The sequence below is a fragment of the Pristis pectinata genome, chromosome 6 (assembly GCF_009764475.1).
Source record: "Pristis pectinata isolate sPriPec2 chromosome 6, sPriPec2.1.pri, whole genome shotgun sequence".
NCBI classification, from domain to species: domain Eukaryota; kingdom Metazoa; phylum Chordata; class Chondrichthyes; order Rhinopristiformes; family Pristidae; genus Pristis; species Pristis pectinata.
In genome coordinates this window covers 37,038,004-37,062,372 of record NC_067410.1, presented here as the reverse complement: position 1 = coordinate 37,062,372, position 24,369 = coordinate 37,038,004, and the positions used below count along the sequence as shown (strand labels likewise).

Genomic DNA, 24,369 nt, shown 5'->3' with positions numbered 1-24,369 from the left:
GAGGATAACCAGCGGTAGAGGGTGCAAAACTTTCAGCATTAGTTGTGGGGTGAAGGGGCTTTCGAAAATGGGATTCGACCTGGAGCGTTTCAGCGAGGAAGTGGATCCCGACTTTAAATGCAACTTGTGCAATAAAGTGTTGGAAGATCCTCTCACAACCCCTTGCGGACACGTCTTCTGCGCCGGCTGCCTCTTGCCTTGGATCGTGCAGCGAGGCAACTGCCCGGTGAAATGCCGGAGGGTCGCCACCAAGGAGCTGAACCACGTCCTGCCCCTGAAGAACCTCATCCTGAAACTGGAAATCCGCTGTGACAACTACGAGAGGGGCTGCGACAAAGTGGTGCGGCTGCAGCACTTGGCGGAGCACACGGAGATGTGCGACTACTCGCCGGCCGAGTGCAGGAATAAGGGCTGCGGCGAGTCGCTCAACCTGAAGGACGTGGACGCGCACATGCGGGAGAGCTGCGAGCAGCGGCCGGTCGGCATCTGCCAGCGCGGCTGCGGCCTGATGCTGGTGCACGGCGAGCAGAGGCTGGGCACACACTGCTGCCTGAAGGCGCTCAAGGCGCACGGCCACGCGCTCCAGGGCAAGATCGGGAGCCTGGAGCGCGAGCTGAAGAAGCAGAGCGCCAGGGCGGGCAAGCGGGAGAAGTCGCTGCTCTCGCAGCTGTCAGCCCTGCAGAGCGAGGTGCAGATGACAGCTCTCAAGTACCAGAAGAAATTCACCGAGTACAGCGCCAGGATACGGTCCCTGACCAAAAGCCTCCCTGCTCAGTGCAATGTGAGTTTTGTTCGGTTTCCCTCGCCCGCACCCTCTTGTCTTGTTTTTTCAGTGTTTCTGCGTGAGAAGCTGGGGTGCGGGGTGGGAGGGGGGGGGTTGTTGGGGGTGGGGAGGAGAAGTTGTTGCGCGAGCCTGATGAGGGGTTGGCGCGCGCGCTCTGGGCTCGTGCTCGGGGAGAAGGTGAGCGCGACTTCGAGGAGACGGGTGTGAATGTGGAGGGTCAGTCACAGAGCGTGCACGGAGAGAGGGAGAGAGAGAGAGAGAGAAGGCTAGCTCTCCCTCTTTCACATACACCAACAGAGACTCTCGCACACAGTCACAAACTTCACAGGGAGATACCTCCCGGGAATCTCGCTCACGGATACACTCACAAACTTTGACTCTCTTTCATTCACTGTCAGGAACTTCACAAAGAGGGACTTCCGGCATATCCGTATCTCTGTTTATCTCACACACAATCACAGACCATCCCAGACTCTCACACAAACTCACAAATACAGGCTTTCACACAGATGCAGATTTTAGGCTCTCTCTCGCCCCCTCTCTTTAACAAATACGGATAAAAATTCTGATGGGCAGGGTCTGAAGTTTTTTTTCTCTCAGACACACACACACGGTCTCTCTTTCTGACACGTAGATTCGTTCAGAGACACAAAGAGAGTCGTCGACAAACTACAGACCGTACAGAGACACGGGAGACATTGACCCTAGCGCAGACACACTCGGCAGGTATTACACACACACACACACACACACACACACAAAGTTTCCCTCACGACCTAGACGCTTCCATAGACTCACACAATGAGTGGCCGGGACCGACACATGTAGAAGCTCAGATATTTAACAAATATACAACTCGCACGCAATTACTATCTTCTGCACTCCAAGGGACGACCCGTGCAGAAATACATCCACACAAACATCTTCCCTCAGAGGCAGCGAAAAGATTCAATTAGAAACCTTCCCCTGGGACACGCTCCTCCGCAGATCTGTTTTAGGTTGGGTTATTGGGATATCTTCCCCTCGGAATCATTGGTTTGTTCATGAAGGGAGGGGATAACCTGCAACCTCGAGTTTAGTTTTAAGTGCTGTGCACAACATCTAAGCCTGCTAATGTGCTTGTTATCCGGATAAAAGTGCGGTTGCTTTTGGTTTTTTTTTGTTAATTATCAACATATTGTCCATTTTATGATTTATTTCACAAAACATTGTCCTGGAATGAATTATTTGAAGCGAACTGTCCAGGATAGGTATTTATGAGTTGAAAGAGGGCTGTATATTGAAGTGGTGGCTTTAACTGTGGCGTCAGACTCTGCGAGAACAGACCAGCCTTCCGCTGTCGCTGAACGGTTGCGATGCACAAGTTTGGTGTAAGTTTCCAGTGCTGTTTTTGCAGCAATTGTTATTTTTATGTACAGCAGTCGGTATTTTCCATTTTTGCCTCGTTGCGTGCACTTGCCAGTCGCTCATTAACAGTTGTTTAGAGCCCTACCACCCAACACCTGTCGTTTCATCTGCTTTTAGGGCGGAGAGACCCTGACCATCATTATGCAGCGAGACGCGGGTTCTCTGGGATTTAATATTATCGGCGGCAGACCTTGTGCGGTATGTTTACAGTTCAGTATTTATCACTATGATTTCCCAGTATATGCCTTTGTAGGAATGTGCACCGTTGCTTGTGCTGCGATGAGTGGGAGGTTTTCAATCGGATTTGCACTGTCTGACCTCTCTAATGCCCATTATGGAAGAAGTGTACACGGACCTTTAGTAGTGTTAAAATACCTTGCACAACGTAAATGTCATTCAAACTGACCGCATGCAAATATCCCTGGCAGCCCCTGCTCATTTGACGTGGAGGGAATAGGTTACATTGTTTGAGATATACTAGCGCCCAGCTGCGAGGTGACTGTCAACTGTGACCATCACCCCTCCAGCCCAGCAATCTTAACGCTATCATCGAAAGTTACTTCACTGTGTTGAATGTCACATTAAAACGAATCAATAATTTCCATTCACATTGTGCCATGAATGTAGTATAAAGGTCCCAAGGCATTTCATGGTAGTGTTATCAAATTTAGAAAAAAAACCCTTCTGTTTTAAAAGATCAAAAGATTAAGGTGATCAAAAGATCTGTCAGAAAGGTGAGTTTTAAGGAACACGTACATGGGAAAGAATGTTAGAGATGTTTTGGGAGGGAATGCGGGACTTCCGGACGACCCAACCAAAGGCATGGCCACAAGTGCTGGTGTGATTAAACTCAGGAATGTTCAATAATGGAGGAGATAAATATCTTGGACATTGGAAGAGATTATAGAGATGGAGCTAACTGGTCTTACCAGTGCGCAGAGATGTGGTGGAAGATTCAGCCAGGAGTTGGATTTAACTCTGACTCATCTAGAGGGATGGTGTTGGTGCCTTGGGAACAGAGATTCTGATGCAGATTTCAGTCCTTCCTATATTCAGGTGGAAGAAATTTCTTCTTTTCCAGTGCTGGATGTCACTAACAGTCAGATAATTTTGAGGCACTGAAAGATCACGAGAAGTAGTTGCGACGCGAAGTTGTCTCAGTATAAATGTGAAACATGATGCTGATGTTTTAGATTTTGCTGAGAGGCAACAGACAGAAATAGGGGAATATGGTAGAAAAAATAGATCTCCTAGATCATTGCAAATTGATGCCAGCCCTCTTATTAATCTCTTTGGATTTATTTGAAGCTCTTTCCTGGTCTACATTTTAAAAACTAAATTCACTTTTTTTTTGCTTGTGATGCTATTTTTTCATAAGGAAAATCAAGAGGGCACAGCGTGTGAGGGGATTTTTGTGTCAAAAATAGTGGAGAATGGACCCACAGACAAAGAAGGTGGACTGCAGATCCATGACAGAATTCTAGAGGTAGGTGGAACTCTTTGCCTCTCAGTCATTGCATGAAAAAGTTGGTTAATTTATTAGTGATGTAGTTTGGATAAGATTCAACATAATATACCCTTCTCATTATATACTGCAAATTGAGATGTGGAATGCCAGCAATAATTACCTTTACTCTCTGGTGGTTGTGTGGGAGGAAGCTGGATTACGGTTTCCCTTTGTTCTCTGTTAATTATATCCTTCATGCCAAATCTCAGATGAATGTCCTTTGGAACAGCATTTGGATTTCCCAGACTTTTGATTGTGGCCTTTCCACGTGGAAATGTCTTCCACTCTTCCAGAGAGTTTTTCGTGTGCCCTGGTCCTCTTGAAATTGGGAAAATTAATTTTGTTTCATAGTCTTGCAGCAAGCAAAAAGGCAGATCAAAAAACAAAACAGTATTTCATTGCAGATCCAATCTGTAAAACAAAGCAGCTCAAAGTCATTGCAAAACTCATGCCACTGGACTTAGCATATTTGATTTCATGCTTGTGGAAGTTTGCTCATTAACATTTGCTGTTTTAAGTTACAGTTATAAAGTTGCTGTGTTTTATTGTGTTATAAATTCATCCAAGGCAGCTTAAGTTTATCTCAGTGGGAAATAATTGAATCCCTGAAGGCATTATAAATAGAGCAATGGGAGAAGAAAACTCAATGGATAAGTGAATGTGTGTGGGGAAAGAGCACGGAATATGAGAAGCTGTTATTCCAATTTGCATTTAGCAGTGGATAAGGCCGACGACAGACAGGTTGGTGTGGAAGCGGGAAGGAGAGCCAAAATGACATGCATCTGGAAGCGGGAGATGGCCATTGCGGACAGAGTGCAGGTACTCCACAAAACAACCACTTCGTCTACACCTGGTTTCACCAGTGTGGAGGAGGTTACATTGCGAGCACTGAATGTAGTAAGCCAGGTTAGAAGAAGAGCAGGTGAGCCTCTGCCTCACCTGAAAGGGTTGTTTAGGTCCCTGGATGGTGGTGAAGGGACAGGTGTTATATTGCCTTCAGTTGCAGGAGAAACTGCCAGGGGATGGGGAGGTGAGGGTGGGGAGGCACGAGTAAACCAGGAAGTCCTGAACAACATCTCATATTCCGCTTGGGTAGCTTACAACCCAATGGTATAAATATTGAATTTTCCAATTTCAGATAACCCACACCCCATGCTCTCCTCCCACACACACTCACTTACCCACCTATTTTTTTCTCCCTTTGTTCATTCCTCCTATCTGCTCCCCCCACCTAGTTCCAACTGCTCATCATCCCCTCCCCATCTGGCTTCACCTATCACCTTCTAGCCTCTGTCCCATCCCCCTTTGTACTGCTATATACTGGCAATCTTTCCTGTTTCCTCTCCGTCCTTAGCCCCCAGGCACTTGACTGAAAGATTGACTGACATCTTTTGCCTCCACAGATGCTGACTGACTCACTGAGTTCTTCCAGCATTCTGTTTTTGTTTTAGATTTCCACATCTGAAGTCTCCATTGTCTCTATTAATTTGGATGGCTGAGAATGGCTTTGCAGATGCAGATGTGCATTGCCAAATATTTTATTAAATTAAATTTAATACATTTTTGTTTATGTGTGTTTTGTGTTTTAGTTAATATATTTTAAAATTTTGGTTTAATAATAAATTGTTTTAATAGTTTTTAAATGAAAATTCTGATGTGTTTGATAGCTGGCTAAGCCAGAGGATGTGGCTTAGCTGGCTGTCTTGTGGGTGGGCCTTGTTCTAGCCCTGCATATGATGGCATTTACGCAGTCAGACCTTGCCACCCTGCAGGTCCTTACCATTAGGATTGGGCTGGTCTCAGAACACTAGTTGACAGTAATAGATCTGGAAAAGATAAGTTTGTATTTTCCAAGATTGAACTTCTGAGCCAAAAAATACAACTAACTGTGGTCCATTTGATTTGTATGGGGTGACACTATGAACTACTTAACTAATTTAGCAAATTTTCCATTTCATTTTATTGTTCATTTTGTGTCTGCAGTTTACAGAAAAAAATAAACTATTTTGTGCTGTTGTAACCTAAGTAAATCAGTTCTCGTGCAGTTTGGTTAACATCTTCTAAACTTCTTATTTGTGGTTATGTTTTGACTTGGTTCGATGTTCAAGTATGACATCACTTACGTGTGAATTGACATAGGCATAAAAGTATTTTCTCTCTTTTCTTTTGGGCTGAATCTTGCTGTCTGGCTGTGATCCAAGTTGCCAGCTTTCAGCTGTTGAACTTCAGTATGTCTTGAATTTCTGTGCATGTGAAGCTGAGTGCAGAAGTCCCAGCATTTACTGAGGGACAAGCAGTGACAGTGGAGTCCAACAGAAGAGTTCAGTCTTGATGGGACATGCCAAAATCTAGGGAGTCCTCATTCAGCTTCTTTGCCAAGACAGACCTTTATGCAGAATCTGAGACCCCACTGGTGTGCGTGAAGATTCTTGGCTGATGAATCAGGAGGCTAAAAGGGAACTAAGTTGTTGATTTTTAAATTATTTTGCTTTATTTTTCTATTGTTAGTGTTGTATGTTCCTAATTAAATCTTTATTTGTAAATATTGTAAAAATAATTACTTCAATTTCAATAGTTATTAAATGTTTCTGACTGTTACAGACATTTAAACACTATTAAACACTATTAAATCTGCTCATCAGATCAGGCAGCATCAGTGGAGAGAGAAATAGATTTAATATTTGGGGTTGATTGTGCTTCAGTTTTATAAAGGGCAAATATCTATCCTCAGATTTATCTTCCATTAAAGGTTGTGAGGGGCCTCTGGACAAGGCCCTGTCAGGTCTAGTTACTGATGCACATTTGGACTAAACAAGTGTCGCTGGAAGGGGATTGTGAACTGCAACTCTGGGTGGCGAGGTACAACCTGCACAATCTGACCTTTTTTTTATATCAACATCATTGCCATCTTTTTATCCATGTGACACGTCATGTTCTGTGGGTCCGATCTCTCTGGTGGACAGTTTTACCACCAGGGGCTGCCTTTGGAGCTGAGTTTTCTGAAATAACACATTATCCAGTTGCAGTGGTTGGATAATATTTTGGAGTGGGACCCTGTTCATGTTTCCCTTCCATTTCAGAGGACAGTTATTGTAGTCTACTACTCTGACCATTGTAGTGTGAGATGGTCCAGTAGTTTGTACCATGTGTAAAACATTGATTTCAAACCATTGAGTTACAAGTCACATGTAATGCAGATTTGTTATGGAATTTGTTTGTTCAGTGATTACAATAATGACAAAAATGCATCATGTATGTTAGGCTTTTGCATTCTGAAGAGGAAATAGCTAAATAATTGAGTACTTATTTACAGGGACCATAAGGTTTCATTTTTAATATTACAGTTACATATTCCAAAAATATTTGAGAACATTTGTAGTTGAAGCGGGGGAGAAAAAGACAAAAATGAACAAAATTGGAGGGCTTTTCATTTGATCACTCCCCAGATGGCAATAACAATATTGCATATATGCATTTTGAAATATTTTTAAAAACTATTTAAAAATAGATATTTTGCCCTGGGCACAAACAGTCTGCTCATGCAGTCACATCAGCTTTTCAGTTGTTTTTGGTATAGTAAATTGATGAACAGAAAAGAAGTTTAAGTTATTTGTTCTACAGTTTTGCTTAATTCGGTATAGCCAGATTTTCAGATGTGAAAAAGGGGCAGTGTTTGCCTCTGACATAAAAAAATCTGCCCAGAAAAAATAACATTTTCTCCTGTGATTGGCGATCAATCCCCACCTGAAGGGGTACTCTGATGTGCAGTGGAGACACAAGAGACTTCAGATGCTGGAATCTAAGCAATGAACAATCTGCTGGAGGCACTCAGCAAGCCAAGCAGCCTCTGTTGGGGGAAAGGAACTGTTGACAATTTGGGTCGAAACCCTGCATCAAGACTGAGAGTGGAGAGGGAAGGTAGCTAGTATAAAGAGGAGAGGGGGAGTGGTGAGATGGGGGTCAGTAGGTGATTGGTGGGCTAAGGATAGGTGAAGGATGACAGATTTTCTGTCCACAAATCACCTACTGGCCCCTGTCTCACCACTCCCGCTCTCCTCTGATGGGCAGTGTCAGTGATTGCATCAAGCTGGTTAGATCAGATTGATAGATTTTTACAGGCAGCAAACCAGAAAGTAAAGTGGAATGATTTTATTTAACATTTTACAGAACATGGAATAAAATTCATAACTGGCACACAAAGTTAAGATAGACACTGATTTTTTTTAAAGAGTAAATTATCATATTTACATCATAGACAATTTAAATGTTATTCTGAGAATGACATACCAGATACAGAAAGTTAGTTCTTCTGTGCCAGATTGCTTATTCAGCAATAATTATATCTCCATATGCCATTAAGAACTCAATTACACCTCCTTCAAAATGACTCATGTTTCCATTGTTTTTTTTAAAGATGAACTTCACATAAAATCATTGATTTTGTGTGGATTTAATATAAAAAGACTCCAACAATCCACCACCCTATGGAGGAGATGCATTGGATTACCACATTTTACTGTTTAGGCTTTCATACCTGTAATTGCCGTCAGTTTCACAAACAAGTGAAAGTGAACGCTAACAGTTTTGCTTTCATTACATAGACAGATCCTGTGCCATTGATTCTTGAAACAGCAACAGCCTTACGCAACTCTGACAACACCAAAGGCAACCAATTGAGTTGCAACAAAAGCTCAACACTTTTTCTCCTGATTCAGTCCCTTCACTGGATGCTTTGACAGGTTGCTGGTGGTACCCAACCTCAATGTTCTGTTTGATGCTAAGCTTCAAATCTCACTTCTAACCTGCCACTCAAACTATGTGTTTTGATATCACTTCCACTACACTGAAACTTTCATTTATGTCTTCGCCACCTCAGTTCTACTGCACCTTCTTTGCCATCTCCATATTCTGTCCTTTAACATTTTGACTGACTTCCTAGTTAGAATCTGTGTTATTCAGCAGCTTCTTGTTTCTGGAGCTGTTCAGGAAAAGGGTTTATGTAGCACTTGCAACTTTTTCTGTAAATAATTTTCCTTTCCATGATCTAAGAATCATGACAGCTGTTATTGTAGAGTTCCAAACATTCTGATAAATTGTCCATTGCACCCACTTTTGGTGTGCTAAATGGACATGACACTTTTCCTTTACACCAAATTGAGTGTCGCCCAGAAAAATCACTATGTTGGGGCACCCTTGCTTCAAGAAATTGGTTAGTGTGGCTTTGTCTCATTTGAAAGGGCTAGAAGCCGACTTATGCATTCACAGAGAGAAGTTGTTCGCAGATCTGGCAGCTGTCGTCTAATCGCTCTACAGCTTGCTGGGAAGGGGAATTTTACAATAAAAGATCTTTCTTCATGGCAGCCACATAGGCTGCCAATAAGATGAGTGAAAATGGGACAGAGTGAGGAGTGGAGTGGGAGGCAATAAATCAGGGATTGGAAATTGGGGCGGAGTACAGTTAAACAGCTCAGTGTTGGGTGACAATGTCCCCCATGTTATTGGAGTACCCATAATACCTTTGTTATGGAGTAGGGTGAATCATGGCAAAAAGCCTTTAGTCCAATTTCTCACCCTCAGAAGTGGGTGCAAACACTACAAAGATGTATAAAGTGCTTCTTATGCATGATTAATGCATTGAAAAGATGCACATGGTTTGTATTCTCAAATCCAATTTCTAGTCTTATATTTATATGGGTGGAAGGTGCAGGGTTGACAGGGGAGGGTGGTAAATTGTTCCTAAGAATCACTTTTCCAAATAACCATTTTGAATTGAGATTTAAACCAATCAGATACGGATATCTGATTCAGCCTCCTTCATCATTCAGTCAGAGCAAGTCTGATCTGTGAGTGCATTCCATGCAGCTGCCTTTACCCTGACCCTTTTTGTTTAATCTTTGGTTAACAGAAATCTATAAATCTCACATTTAAAATTAATAATTGACCTAGCATTTACAGGTGAGAGTTCCAAAGTTCTGCTGCCCAACTAGTCCACAGTTAGTGGAAATATTCTCTATCTCCTATGTTAGTTCTGCTTAACAGCTTGAAGATGATTAATTCTCCTCAGCACCATCCAGAATGCAGTTAGTGCATTCTTTTCTCATAATTTATCTTTGAGAGTCCAGGGATATTATTCTTGTAAAGCTGAGCTGCCTGTTCTCCAAGGGCAATGAGAGGTGGTGCCTACAGTTCTTTACTTGTGGTCTTTGTATAGCTGGAACATTATTTTACACTCCCTTGTATTCCAGCCTTGTAGATATCACCAGTTTTCTATTTTCCTCTGATTTATCTATAACAGTGCAATGATCTATGTACAGTGGTTCATTGTCACTTTTGAGCTCCTCTAGTTCTGGCTTTTCATGATTTTGGAGATATTCTATTCATTTTGGGTCAAAAGTGGATGTTCAATGCTGCTCACCATTTTGCCTATTTTTCTGGCACTGGCCAACTTAGCTCCCCGTACCGTTATCAAGGTTAATAATTAATACAGTGAATAGTCGAGATGCCAACATATATCCCTGATGGACACAACTTATCAGCAGTTGCTAGTTTGTGCCTGTCTACTGTGTTAGACTCTGTCTGTTGTCATATTTCACGAGGACCTTATGAAATGTTTTCTGGTGGCTGTTATAAATAAGGACAGTAGACGTTTCCCCAGCCTTTAATCATTGATCTCCAGGACATATCTTTGGTACCAAAACAATGTGATGAAGAACAGTACCAGCAGGAGAAATGTATGTCGAGAAGTGGAGAGAATCTCCGGGATTGTAGACAGATTGACCTGGTGGAAGCTGCCAGGGAGGTTTTTGTCAGAACACAAATGCAGCCTGTGAATGCTTGTATTTTGGGGAAGTCTGCATTGAAAACAATTTCCAGTGCTTGCTCTGCACTGTCTTGTGGGCTGAAGGAAGAGTTGATCAAGTCTCTTCTCGTCGATTATGCAATTTGGCTGACTTCCCTAATGTAACAGTAAGAAGCAAAATGAGATCAGCAGCAGGAGCCTGGAATGATTCAGAGGCTGGGAAGCTGAGACTGACCTTGACCCTGACCTCGAAGTACAAAGCAGTCAAGGCACATGTGGGACTATATTTGAGGTTCGACATCTCAGTGAGGACAGAAAAGGCAATCTGAGTGTTGGCTATTTTAGCATGATTTTGGGAATAATGTGATGAGTAAAACCTTGTTGTTCTGTGACTAAATGAGAACTGTCATTTTTCAGACCAGTGAGGTTGAAAAACTCATGGCAAATGAATTTTGTGTGTTGAATTACTGTTGATGTCATCTGGGGGAGCTCTACATCAGAAAAAAAGGCACTAAGATACCAAAACTTCAATTCTACTGACAGATGCTAAGACACTCAGAAATATGCACAAAATTGTTGTGTTCCAGGTTATGCCAATTGTTTTAATGCATAGCCCTACTTCTTTGGAATTGTGGAAAGAATTTCTTAATATGTGTTTCCCAAATTCATAATCAGTGGAATGCTGATAATCAATCCATATAAAACTAAACATCGTACGAATGCTGTATTGATTTTTGAGGCTGACACCTCATTTCAGAGTGTTTTTGTCTTACTAGGTTATACAATTGATAGTTGATTTACCTCACTGACCTTCTTAATGAGATAATGATCTTTCAGTCAGTCCCAGGTGACAGTTCCAATTCTTCAGTTTAAACATGGGCATTTAAAGAAATTCTTTGCTTTTTTTATATACAGGTCCTCCCCAAGTTATGAACACCTGATTCATGTACAGCCCGTACATACAAATGAGCATTTGAGAGACCAGTGGGATGGATTTGCTGGCTGCTGCAGGGCTGCTGGCATCTTCTGCCATGCAGGAACTTGGTATGCTGCTGCATTTCTGACTTGAGAACTGTCCAGGTTATGAACAGTTCACAAGAATGGAACCACACTGTAATCTGGGGAGGACTCGTACTTAATGAAACCTCTGTATATCTTACTTAAATTTACATGCAGGAGTGCGGTACCCTCTTAAGGATGAAGTTGACCAAACGTTTCTTCAAGTTTAAGAAGTTTGAGGCTGTAAGTGCAATAGTTTTCTTTTTCACAATTCTTCAGTGCCAAGGGTATTTTGCTTCCACTCAGGTTCGTTGGATTATGAGGTGGTTGAAGAGCCTTATGTGCGACAGGCACAGCCTGCCATAAGTGATGCCTGATGGGATGTGTGGGTAGTTGGAGGTGTTGTGCATTTATTCCACTGCTTGTGCATGCTCCGGTGAGGATGAGATTTAAGGGAGATCTGAGGGGAAAGTTTTTCACTCTGGAACAGGCCAACTGAGGAGGTCGTAGTTACATTGACTATACTTAAGGGGTATTCTTTAATAAGTAAGTAAATATTGCAGTGGCATGAGAGGTTGTAAGTTTGTTCTTCTGAAGTGGGCATAACTTAGAAAGTGATGTATTCAGAGATGTTAAAAGGAATTTTCTAAGATTTTAAAAATTCAGGCAGAGGCTTCATCATTCCCTGAAGCTTCTCAGTAGGGGTGCACTTATGTCGCCTTTGGTCTCTTTGAATTCTCTTCATCCGACAAGGAGTGATTTGTACTTTATAACCTGGCTGAAATGGCCTCTAAGATCTTCTGGATATGACAACTAGGATCAAGTATTCTGAACTTGGTTGGATTTTGAGTGGAAATCAGTAATTCAATTCAGATTAATTCAGTTGACTTGGCAATTGAGACTTGCGGCAGTACCTGAGAATCGGAGCCAGAATCAGGTTTATTATCACTGACATATGTTATGAAATTTGTTGTTTTATGGCAGCAGTACAGTGCAAGAGATAAAGATGTAAAAATTACTATAAACTACAGAAATAAATTAAATAGTGCAAAAGGGGAATAATGAGGTAGTGTTCATGGGTTCATGGACCATTCAGAAATCTGATAGCGGAGGGGAAGAAGCTGTTGCTGTAATGATGAGTGTAGGTCTTTAGGCTCCTGTACCTCCTCCCTGATGGTAGTAACGTGAAGAGGGCATATCCCGGGTGGTGAGGGTCCTTAATGATGGATACTGCCTTCTTGAGGCACTGCTTCTTGAAGATTCGATCCTCTGCCTCAGTTAAGAGGTTGGTCCTGGCTTGGAGACAAAAACTTGAACAGAAGAAAGCTGTGACACATGAGTTGAGTAGAAGAGTTTATCTGGCATTTTTGATTTACCTAAACTCCCTTTCTGCTTCAGATACTTGCAGTTGTGTCAATGATATTTAGTGCATGTATACAAATAATATAGACTCTTAATTAAACTCAGGTAGATTAAATTACCACTGACTGGTTAAAAACCTACATTTTGAAGGTATCTGTGCAGAGTTACTAAATTGCAGCTCTGAGGCAAAGTCTGACAAAGTACGAGGTAATGAACAAACATACCACATAAAGCCACAGGTATTGCATCAACTATACCTCCAGTGGAAACTATCACTATTTTATCTGTTTTTATGTGGATGAAAATACCAGTGGAGAGTAGAAACTCGGGGAGCTAATATAGTGGACAAATCACCAGGACTTGATGGATTGCAAGCTTGGGTTAAAGGAAGTGGCTGCAGTGATAGTGAACCCATTGGTTGAAATTTTTCAAAACTCACTAAACTCCAGGAGGGTACCAGAAAACTGGAAAATGACCAATGTGATTGCCTTGTTCAGTGGAGGAGAACCACAGGCTAGTTAGCTTAACAGCTACTATTGGCAAGATACTTGAGTTAATATGGAGGAAATATATAATCATTTTCAAAAGCTAAATGCAATTAAACTTAGTCACCACGATTAAATGAAAGGTAAATCATGTTTAACAAATTTGTTCTAATTCTTTGTGGACGTAACAGGGAGAATTGATAGAGAAGGATTTACAGATTAAGTTATTTAGATTTCCAAAAGACATTTGATAAAGTGCCACAGAGGAGACAGGTGCATACATTAAAAACCCATGGTATTGGAGGAAGTGTGTTAGAATGGATTGAAAACTGGCTCATCGAGAACAGAGTTGGAGTAAATGAGTTTTCAGACTGGAAGGAGGTAGCCAGTGGAGTATTGCAGGGAATACTTCTTGGCACCCAATTGTTTGTTATTTACATTAATGACTTGGAGGAAGGAACAGTATGAAAGGATTTCACATTTGCCGATGATACAAAAGTAGATGGAAGGGCATGTAGTGAGGAGGATATTGTGATTTTGCAACAGGATTTGGATAGATTGAGTGAGTGGGAAACAGACTGGCAAATGGAGTTTAATGTGGGGAAGTGTGAGGGCATGCACTTCGGTAGGAGAAATCAAAAGGCAGATTATTGTCTAAATGGAGAGAGACTGAAGATGAGTGAAGTCACAAGATCACAAGATCACAAGATAAGGGAGCAGAAGCAGGCCATTCGGCCCATCGAGTCTGCTCCAAGGAAAAGGGAAAAAGAAATGGGGTGGGAAAAAAGAGAGAGAAAAAAAAAACTATTCTAATCCCATTTGCCAGCCTTATCCCCATATCCCTTGATACCCTGACTATTTAGATATCTGTCTATCTCCTCCTTGAATACCCCCACTGATCTGGCCTCCACTGCTGTGCGTGGCAAGGAGTTCCACAATTTCACCACCCTCTGGGTAAAGAAACTTCTCCTCATCTCTGTCTTGAAACTGTACCCTCTAATTCTAAGATTGTGCCCTCTGGTCCTGGACACGCCCACCAAGGGAAACAGCCTAGCCACATCTACTCTATCCTTACCTGTCAACATTTTAAATGTCGTTACGAGGTCCCCTCTCATCCTTCTGTACTCCAGCGAGTACAGTCCAAGAGCCGACAAACGCTCATCATACTTAAGCCCTTTCATTCCTGGAATCATTCTCGTAAATCTCCTCTGAACCCTCTCCAACGTCAGCACATCCTTCCTAAGATGTGGGGCCCAAAACTGCGCACAGTATTCCAAATGAGGCCTCACTAGCGCCGCGTAGAGCCTCATCAACACGTCCTTACTTTTATACACTATACCTCTCGAGATGAATGCCAACATAGCATTCGCTTTCTTAACCACCGATCCAACCTGGTGGTTAACTTTTAAGGTATCTTGTACGAGTACCCCCAAGTCCCTTTGTACTACCGCACTATCAATCTTCTCTCCTTCTAGATAATAATCTACCCGCTTATTTCTACTTCCAAAGTGTACAACTGCACATTTCTCAACATTGAATCTCATCTGCCATTTCCTTGCCCATTCTCCTAAACTGTCTAGGTCCCTCTGCATTCTTTCTATTTCCTCTATGCTCCCTACTCCTCCACTTATCTTGGTGTCATCCGCAAACTTAGCCACACAACCATTTATTCCATCATCCAAATCATTGATGTACAAGGTAAAAAGGAGAGGCCCCAACACCGACCCTTGCGGCACACCACTAGTAACCAGTAACCAACCAGAACGAGATCCTTTTATTTCCACCCTTTGCTTCCTGCCAACCAGCCAATTCTCCACCCATTTTGCTACCCTGCCCATAATTCCATGACCTCTCATCTTATTAATCAGTCTCTTGTGAGGCACCTTATCGAAGGCCTTTTGAAAGTCTAAATACACAACATCTACCGCCTCTCCCTTATCCACCCTACCTGTGATTTCTTCAAAAAACTCCAATAGGTTGGTCAGACAGGACCTCCCCTTCACAAAACCATGTTGACTAGGTCCTATCTTGCCTTGCGCCTCTAGGTATTCGTTAACCTCCTCCTTGAGGATAGACTCCAATAATTTTCCCACCACTGACGTCAGACTAATAGGTCTGTAATTGCCTTTGTGCTGCCTCCCACCTTTCTTATACAACGGAACTACATTCGCTACCCTCCAGTCCTCCGGAACCATGCCAGAATCTATCGATTCCTGAAAAATAATCGCCAACACCTCCGCTATCTCCACAGCCACCTCCTTCAGAACCCGGGGATGCACCTCATCCGGTCCGGGAGACTTATCAGCCTTAAGCCCCTTTAGTTTTCCAAGCACCTTCTCCCTATTAATCTCAATTGAACTCAGCTCCAATTCGTGAGACTCCTGACTAATGGGCACATTGCTTATGTCCTCCACGGTGAAGACCGATGCAAAATATTCATTCAATTCCCTTGCCATCTCACTATCATCCATTATAATACCTCCTGCACCGTTATCAATTGGTCCTATGTCAACCCGTGTCTCTCTTTTATTCCTTATGTATTTAAAAAAACTCTTAGAATCCTTCCGAATGTTGTCCGCCAGCTTCCTTTCGTAACTCATCTTTGCTTTCCTAATGACCTTCTTAGTTTCTCTCTGCAGATTTCTCGTACATGAATCAAGAAAAGCCAGCAGGCATGTCCTACAAGTCATTAAAAAGGAAAATGGCATCTTGGCCTTCACTGCAAAAGGGTTCAAGTTTAAAGATAAGAAGGTCTTGTTGCAATGGTACAGGGTGTTGGTGAGGCCCCACCAGGAATACTGCATACATTTTTGGTTCCCTTACCTAAAAGAAGATATTATAATATTGGAGGCAGTACAAAGAAGATTCACCAAGCTAATTCTTGGGATGAGAGGGTTGTCCTGTAACTATTGCCTGGAATTTAGAAGACTGAGGGATGACCTTATTCAAGCATATGGGATCCTGAGAGGGCTTGACAGGGTATATGTTGGGAAGTTTTCACTGGTGGAAGAGTCCAGAACAAGGGGACAATACTGCAAGATAAGGGCCAGTCATTTCAAACAGAGGTATGTAGAATTTGCTTCTTGCAGAGGGTGGTGAATCTCTGAAATTCTCTGTTCTGGCTGGTTCTAGAAGCTGAATCATTGGAAGTATTTAAAGCGGAGCTCATTAAATATTTGATAGATTGAGGAATAGAGGGGTATGGAGAAATGGCATTGAGGAGTTGAGGCCAGCATTATATTTTCAACCATGATCATATTAAAATGGTGGGGCAAGCCCGAAGGGTCTGATGGCTGACTGCTGTTTCTACTTTCTTGTATTCTTGTGAAAGTTTGTAATGCAGCAAGGCTGAATGAAGCCTATGTTTTTCCATCACTGTTGGCAGGGTGGAAATTGGCTGATCTCTCTTGAGTGATGATGATCTGAACTGTTCTATTATTGATCTACATGATTTGCTTGTTGAGTGAAATATAAGCCCTCTTCTTTTAAATTAACCACAAGCAGTCTTTCCTCAAAATGCACCCAAGAGTTAATTGCAAACACACACTGGCAGTGAAAGAGTGTTAAGGTAAACTTCTGGCTGTGGGAAAGTTGGAGGTGTTTCTAATTACATAGATTTATGATTTAATCACTGTGACAGCTGTAGGAGTCTGGCAATGCCCATAAATACTGGGATGTAGTAAATATAGTCAAAAATAAGCTGTGCAGTTTGCGAAAGGGGATTAAACAAATTCCTACAGGATGGTATACTTTATGCCTGGCTCACTGTGCATTACTCAGTCTCAGGTCAGAAGGGTCCCAGAAAAAGGCATGTTTTATTCTCCATTTTGGTTTGTGACTTAATTTTGTATTTAAAAAAACACATAGAATCACAGAGTCATACAGCACAGAAACAGACTCTTTGGCCCACCATGTCCATGCTGACTATCAAGTACCTATTAACACAAGTTCGATTTACCGGTACTTAGTCTGTAGCCTAATTTGTCTTGGTGATTCAAGTGTTCATCCAGATGCTTCTTGGATATTGTGAGATTACCTGCCTCTACCACCTTCTCAGGTAGTGCATTCCAGATTGCAACCACTCTCATGTTTATCTGGCATTGCCCCCTCCAACTTACCAAGTGATCAATATGATTTTGTAGCCTAAGACTACCCTCCTGACTATCAACTCCATCAATTTTCATAACATCTACAAACCTACCAATCATACCTCGTACATTCACATCTAAGTCAATAATGTGGATAACAAACTGCAAGGGTCCCTGTATCAATCCCCATGGTACACTAATGGTCACAGGCTTCAAATCACAGTAGCAACCCTCCACCATCCCCCTCTGTCTCCTGTTATCAGGCCAGCTTTGAATCCAATTTGCCAACTTGCTATGGATCCAATGGGCTGTAACCTTTTCGACCAGCCTTCCACGTGAGACTTTGTCAAAGCCTTACAGAGGTCCATGTAAACCACATCAATCACACTGCCCTCATTAATATATCTAGTTACCTCTTCACAAAATTCATCCAAGTTACTCAGACAGGATGTCCTACTAACAAATCTATGCTGACCATCTCTGATCAATCTCTGATTTAAATGCAGATTAATCCTGTCCCTTAGATTTTTTTCCAATAATTTCCCACCACTGCCATTAGACAAACTGGCCTATAATTACCTGGTTTCCCTGCTATAGTTCTTAAATAAATACACCACATCTGACATCTCACCTGTGGCCTGCAAAGATTTAAATATCATGATTATTTGCCTGAAATGGACCCACAATTAATTATGTATAAACTGAAAGTGCATGGATTATTTAGCAGACCAGGTAGCATCTGTGGAATGAGAAAACATATTTTGGGTCAATGACCTTTCTTCATATCTAATTCTCATGATAGATCAGTGACCAGAAATGTTAATGCCATTTCTTTCTCTACAGATGCTGCCTGACCTATTATTTCTAGCATGTTCTGTTTTTGTTTAAAATTTCAGCATCTGCATTGTTCTTTTGCTTTTTGACCACAATTAATGAAGCTTTTTTAAAAATCAAGATTGTTTTGTCCTTTTTCCTTTCAACAGAGAAGGGAACATTTCCAACTTTAAGTGAAGGAGAAAGAGTGAAAATAACCCAGTGATGTTAACTTGTGTTAGTGGCACACTCATCTGTTTTGAGCAGAGTGCTACTTCCTACTTTGAATTTGAACCATCCATTGAGCTTGAAAAAGCAAATTGTAAGACCATAGCAAGTGATGTCCCTCTTTTTCTTCTGCCTTCCTAATAAATAATACATCTTGGGTTTGGAAAATTGAGAGATTTTGAAAGGACCATCCAGGACATAGTATGTGAATGACTAAGTGAATCAACTGATGCTGCTTTCAATTCCAGTCCCAATATGGTGAATGGACATAGAAAATTTATACAAAACATTCCAGCTGTTCATCAAGATAAATAGAAGTACGAGTCTTTTTATCACCTTTTTTAAATTGACAGCCCTTATTTGGTAGGCAAAAGCAGCAATCCCATCTGAAGACCAAGTACAGAACCAGTTAATGGTCTGTTACTTATTAGTTCAAGGATTTAGGAGGATACAGAAGATAGTTCTTTGCATTAGAAAACAAACTAAGTAGTTGTAATTGTAATACCTTATGTGTTCTATGCTTGAAATCCATGCATTTGCAAAATGAAATTTATTAACACTTTTGTTGCCTTTTGTGTCATTTCACCATGTATATTTGTGCACTTCACCCAAGCCCCTTTCAACAGAATACAGAGGTTAGAACTTGTTAATCTGGCGAAGTGGTAGAGGAAGGTGCGTTAGTGGAGCAACCCAAAGCAAGAGGTTGAAAAATAAGAGCTAAAAAAATCAAAATGTTATACCACACGAAGGCAAGAATTGAGTTGACTATAAGTGTTGTAGTTTTCTTTTCTCTTTAGTTGGAGGGGTTCAATCTAAATTTTAACCCAGATCAAGAACAGTAGTTTAGGGGTGGAAGTGGGAATCTAGACTGTTGTGACTTCTTAACATAGAAAACCTACCACAGGAGATTCCCATCTTTTGACTCCTTGGGCTGGGACTTGTTGAGGAAAGTCCCCTTGAGTTATACTAAAGCAGGCAGCATACATGAAGGTCCTTATCTTTGTGAACAGCCCGCAGCAACTGTGAGCCAAGTATGGAAGGATAGAGATCACTAAGGTGGTGTCCAGCTGTGCATTAGCCAGCTCTGGTCACCCCTTCACACGTCTGGGTGCCTTCCTGGATTCTGGGGTCAAAATCACTGAAAGCTTATAAGGAAAATCATGGGCTTTGCCATCTGCACAGATGCTCCCTGATTTTTCCTCACCAAACATTTTTTTTACGGAACTCATTTGTCAGTGCTTTAAATTCTACTTGAATCAGTCACAAATCTGTTTTCTTACTCATTCTTGACAACAGGTCAACTTCCATTCAGTACTTAGTGTGTGTCCAGAAACCTGGTAGTTTCTTTTAGTCCAATCTTCTGTATTACCTCAACCAGTAGACTCAAACTCTCAGTTGTGGATAGGAAGTATTGCTATTGATTTCAATGATCACCTTTCAAATGTGTAAATGAGTTTTTCAGTCCAGAATTTCTTAATAATTTCTTGAATGCTGTGTTATATTTTAATTAAAACCCTGGCTTAGCATATAATTGTTTTAACGTGGCTGCTGAGATGGTCTTCTCAGATGAATTCTGTTTCCAACTTTGGCAAAGGTTTGGCATGGTTTTGACATTGCTAAAAGCCAGGAGCCATTTTCCTAATCGCGAAGAGGGCTTGCCAAAATGTGAGAAGAAGGAAAATGATGAGAAGAAGGAAAATGATGAGAAGAAGTTTTTTCCTTCTAACCACTTACTCAGGCAAATGCCACTAAGCCACAGCATTCCTTTGCCCTTAACTCAGCACATATTCCTTCTGGTGAATACAATGCTTTAAATGATTTCCAGTTGAAAGTTGATTGCTCTTCCAGTGAGAACCTTATTATCGATCCAATGGATGTGTCTAGAGGCAAGTTCTTGCTGGTTTCAATTGTCTCCATCAATGTGGACTGACAGAAAAATCATTCAGTGGAATCTCCGTCATCACAGCTTTTTTATTGTATATGGTTTAGCACCTTTTTTTGGGGAAAAAGAATTTTGATGCACTCAGTTTATACAATTTTAAGATCACATTACAGCAGCAATTTCTGTGCTTATACTGTCTTAGTATATAGGAGACCTCATTTAACCAAGCTTCATGACCTGTGTTTCAAGACAAATAAGATCAAGTAATTCTCCCATTTAGGGTAAGACTTCTGTTCTGTCAGAGAAGAAATAAAAGCAGCTGATGGAATTACCCATTTGGTGATTGTGGTTACTATTCTGAAGAGCACCATTTAGCCTCAGCCCCTATTTGACCCTTAAGAATGCAGTCGACAGGTGTGATACCGGAAGGTTCCAGAGCAAAATTTGAAGTAACATTTTGGAAGCAGCTGCATGTGTTCAAGTCATTGCTGATTGCACACATGCAGCTGATTTCAAAGCATTCATTATCCAGGCCATAGAAGGGGCAAACTTTGCATTTGTAGTCCATGCTATTTCATAATCTCTCTTTTCCTCATTTTTACCATTATTTGAAGCAGTGTGTCATAGTTTCATGGAGATTCTCAGAAAATATGAAATAATAATGTACCCTTAGCATAAAATACAGTTCCTTCATTTAATGATTTAATGATGTAATTTAACAACCAAAGCAAATGACCCATGAAAACAATCTATAGCTACTGCATTTTAATTAAATTCATCCACTAAATTTTGACTACTATATTCACTATATTTTAAGTACTGCTTTTTTTGCCAAGCTCAGAAAAATGGTTTTCAATGTTATAGTTTTATAACGATAGTAAACGTGCACAGAACCATTATTTATAAATAAACTTTTTTCTTAATTTTGCATTTCATCCTTTCAGTAAAGAAACAATGCAGATTTTTTAAAGTGTGTGTGGTCTTTGAAAATTATGTATCTCTGCTGTTTCATTTGGTAATGTTTGGTATCTAACTTATTAAGTGCCAGTTTCACTGGATAATAAATATTCTGGGCAATGGTACAAAAGCAGTGTTAAGGTGAAAAATAAATGGTTGAAAAGTCACTGGTGCACCAAACATTCTCTGTGTCTTCACAGGGGCAGCATCCACTGAAGCCACCTTATGACCTCCCTTCCCTCTCCTCTGGTCTATCTCTCCAGCCCATGAAATTATTGCAGCGTAGGTAGACCCCACTGCTCTCCCCAAGTCCAAGACTTCCTGGTGGGCTAAGCTCAGGCCTTTCTTCAGTATTTTCAAGATTATACAATCCCTCTCTGGATTGTGCCAACCTGAGTATACCTCATGGGCCCAGTGTTTTCGTTCCGCATGGTCCATGGCCGACTCATCAGCCTTCTGAGTAACTGAGAGTATCACCCCTCAATTACTCTCACCTCCGCCCAGCCGTTGTATCACTTCCCCCTTAAAGTTCCTTATGACTGACATTCCCATTAGTTATCCGTGTACCATCCTGAACCCCCTGGGTCATATATTTTTGGTCATTTAGCTTTAACCAAACCATATATGTCTCAGGTGTGCATCCAGTGGATTTCGATCATTTCTTCAAACTTATGCCAAAATTCTGCATTACCACATGCAACTCTAAGCGAGGGCAGCTCAGACAGAATGTTCCCCTCTTGGGGTGAAGGGTTTATGGATAATCAATGTGAGTGGCTGGCTGAAGTCACCAGGGTTCTGAGCCTGTCATTGTCCAGTCTCAATAGGTCCCATCCCAGAAAGGCAATGCTAGTATAAGCGCATTCCCACCTGCCTGCTTCCCTGAGTAATTCATTCTTGTATTGTTCTCATTCTTTTGCCTATTGCTTACCCGTATCTCTCTCTCAGTAAATGTTCCAACTGTTCCTTCAATCTGTACTGCTCTGCTAGCATGATATCTTGCTGTTATCTGTATTTGTCCCTTTCCAGCTACAGCTTTACTATTTGTACACTGTGAGATTCCTGACATTTTGTTCTCTCCTGCAAGGACGCATGACATAAAATGATTGCTGCTTTATCTCCCTTTTTGATTCCCTTTTCCAACAGTGCCAGTGTTCCTCCAAGCTCCAGGTCTTAACCCACCCAGCTTTGTCCATTCCTCGTTCAACCTTCTCAAGTTAATGGAGAATGTACTCTGTGAGTTCTCACCTTCCTATAACCGAGCCCATGATACCGCTGTGTCCCTCTTGGGTTTTGTTTCTATGTTTTTTCACACAAACAGTTAGGGACACACTGAGAAACAAGTGTACCGCTGTAAGGTTTCCCGAATTAGTATATATGCACCTCTCTGCCATCCTAAATGGTACATTACCCACATTACTGTGCATTCTCGGTTGTGCCCACCCTCAGTTGTGAGTGGCCACTGAATGAGTATATACGCCTTTCCCACGCTACCCACTTCACCCCCCCCCCCCCCCTCACCCCACACCCAACCACATTGCTGGCCACATAATGGATCAAAAGAGTATCTTGGACAAGGCCTCATATGTTGTGACTGTGAATAATTTTCAGGAGACTGAAGCTGGTGGATATAAAAGATCTTTATTTGGCGCAACAAGCAGGCTTTCTGGAGGAACACAGTAGAATCTCCCCAAACCCAAAGTACATTTTAATAGCAGGTGATTCAATACAATTTCATTAGCTACAATGACATTGTTTACTTGAATATTTTGAGTCCAACAAATGGTTCCATTGAATTTCATACATACAATGAGAGCACACTGTAACTGACAAGACACCTCTGATATTCAAACACCTTTGATGGGACAGAGTAATTCACATGGATGGTCTGTAAACCTCTGAGGACAGAGACCCCAGATTCCCAAAATTAGTGTTATGAGGGACCACCCTGTTATTGATAAACAGAGTAGGCTTGATGTGCTAAGTGAGGAGTCTGGTAAGTCTGATCTGGAACCTTCCTTGATCTCTGTGACAATAATGCAAAATAACTTAGCTGAAGACGTCTGATGCTTGGTTTGATGTAGCCTCGTTAACACATCCCCTTGTCTTATGTTTAGCTGATGCAAATAAGAACATCTTGTGGTCATGTCAATTTACAAACCATATCTCTTGAGCTGCCTCCTGCTGTGCCCCAGTAGCCTGTGCTCTGTAGACAGTACTGTTTGTTTACAAAGCTGTCCTTTTAATTTCAAAACAGGGATTTTTTTGAAGATTGGTTCTGGTTTATATTAATGCCTGCTTATCCACATAATTCCTGATGGGTGCCCCATGTCTAACAATCCCTAACATTTACATTGGCCTAATGAATTTCGTGGTACTTAGTCTCATTGTTATTTTTAATTTTTGAATACTGGAGTAATATTCAGTAGGTGTATTATGAAAACTTACTCTAAGCCATTTGCTGAGCTATTTTGATTTTGTTCAGTTCTGCATGCCTATTTAATTCTTCATACTGATGCATTAATACATTATTTAGTTACATAACATCATAGTACATGAATAGTATGCAAGAGAAGTTATTGTTTATCCTCTTTAACTTGGTCTTTGCCATTGTCATCGTAATTCAAATTGAAGGTTAACTTCCATCTGGCAGTACTTATGTAGCATAACAGTGGAATGAGTGGGCTACAGTCATCCCGGAGTGGTTTGAGAATGTGACTTGGTGCTGCTGAAAGCACTTTGAACAAAGATGAAGCAGAAAACACATTTCCATGCTTTAACTGAATGGTGCATTCCAAATCTTGCAAATGCACATGTTCATACTTGGGCTAAGTTATTTGTGGCTCTGCAGCATTTTGCATCTCAAAGTTGAAATAATTAAGATCTGATTTAAAAATAACAAGTTACAGGAAGAAATTTTTCTCTACAACAGATGAGATTACAAACCACTTTATCAGAGTTCTTGTTGGAGCAGTGGGATACAATTTTAAGACTATTGATTGCAGAAGCTTGGAAAATTAAACTTAATGTTGTGTTGTCTATAATGTCTGAGTCTGCTAGC

At 41.3% G+C, this 24,369-nt stretch overlaps 1 protein-coding gene across 1 annotated transcript in view; it reads left to right on the top strand.

Annotated features, from left to right (window-relative positions):
• The first annotated feature begins 8 nt into the window (after positions 1-8).
• Positions 9-24,369, top strand: part of pdzrn3b (PDZ domain containing RING finger 3b) — a 238,182-nt gene continuing 213,821 nt past the window's right edge. Inside the window, exons 1-3 of the mRNA XM_052017794.1 lie at positions 9-781; positions 2,309-2,389; positions 3,570-3,677. Of these exons, the coding sequence (XP_051873754.1) occupies positions 68-781; positions 2,309-2,389; positions 3,570-3,677 (903 nt within the window). The 5' untranslated portion in view covers positions 9-67. The remainder of the gene's footprint in view (positions 782-2,308; positions 2,390-3,569; positions 3,678-24,369) is intronic.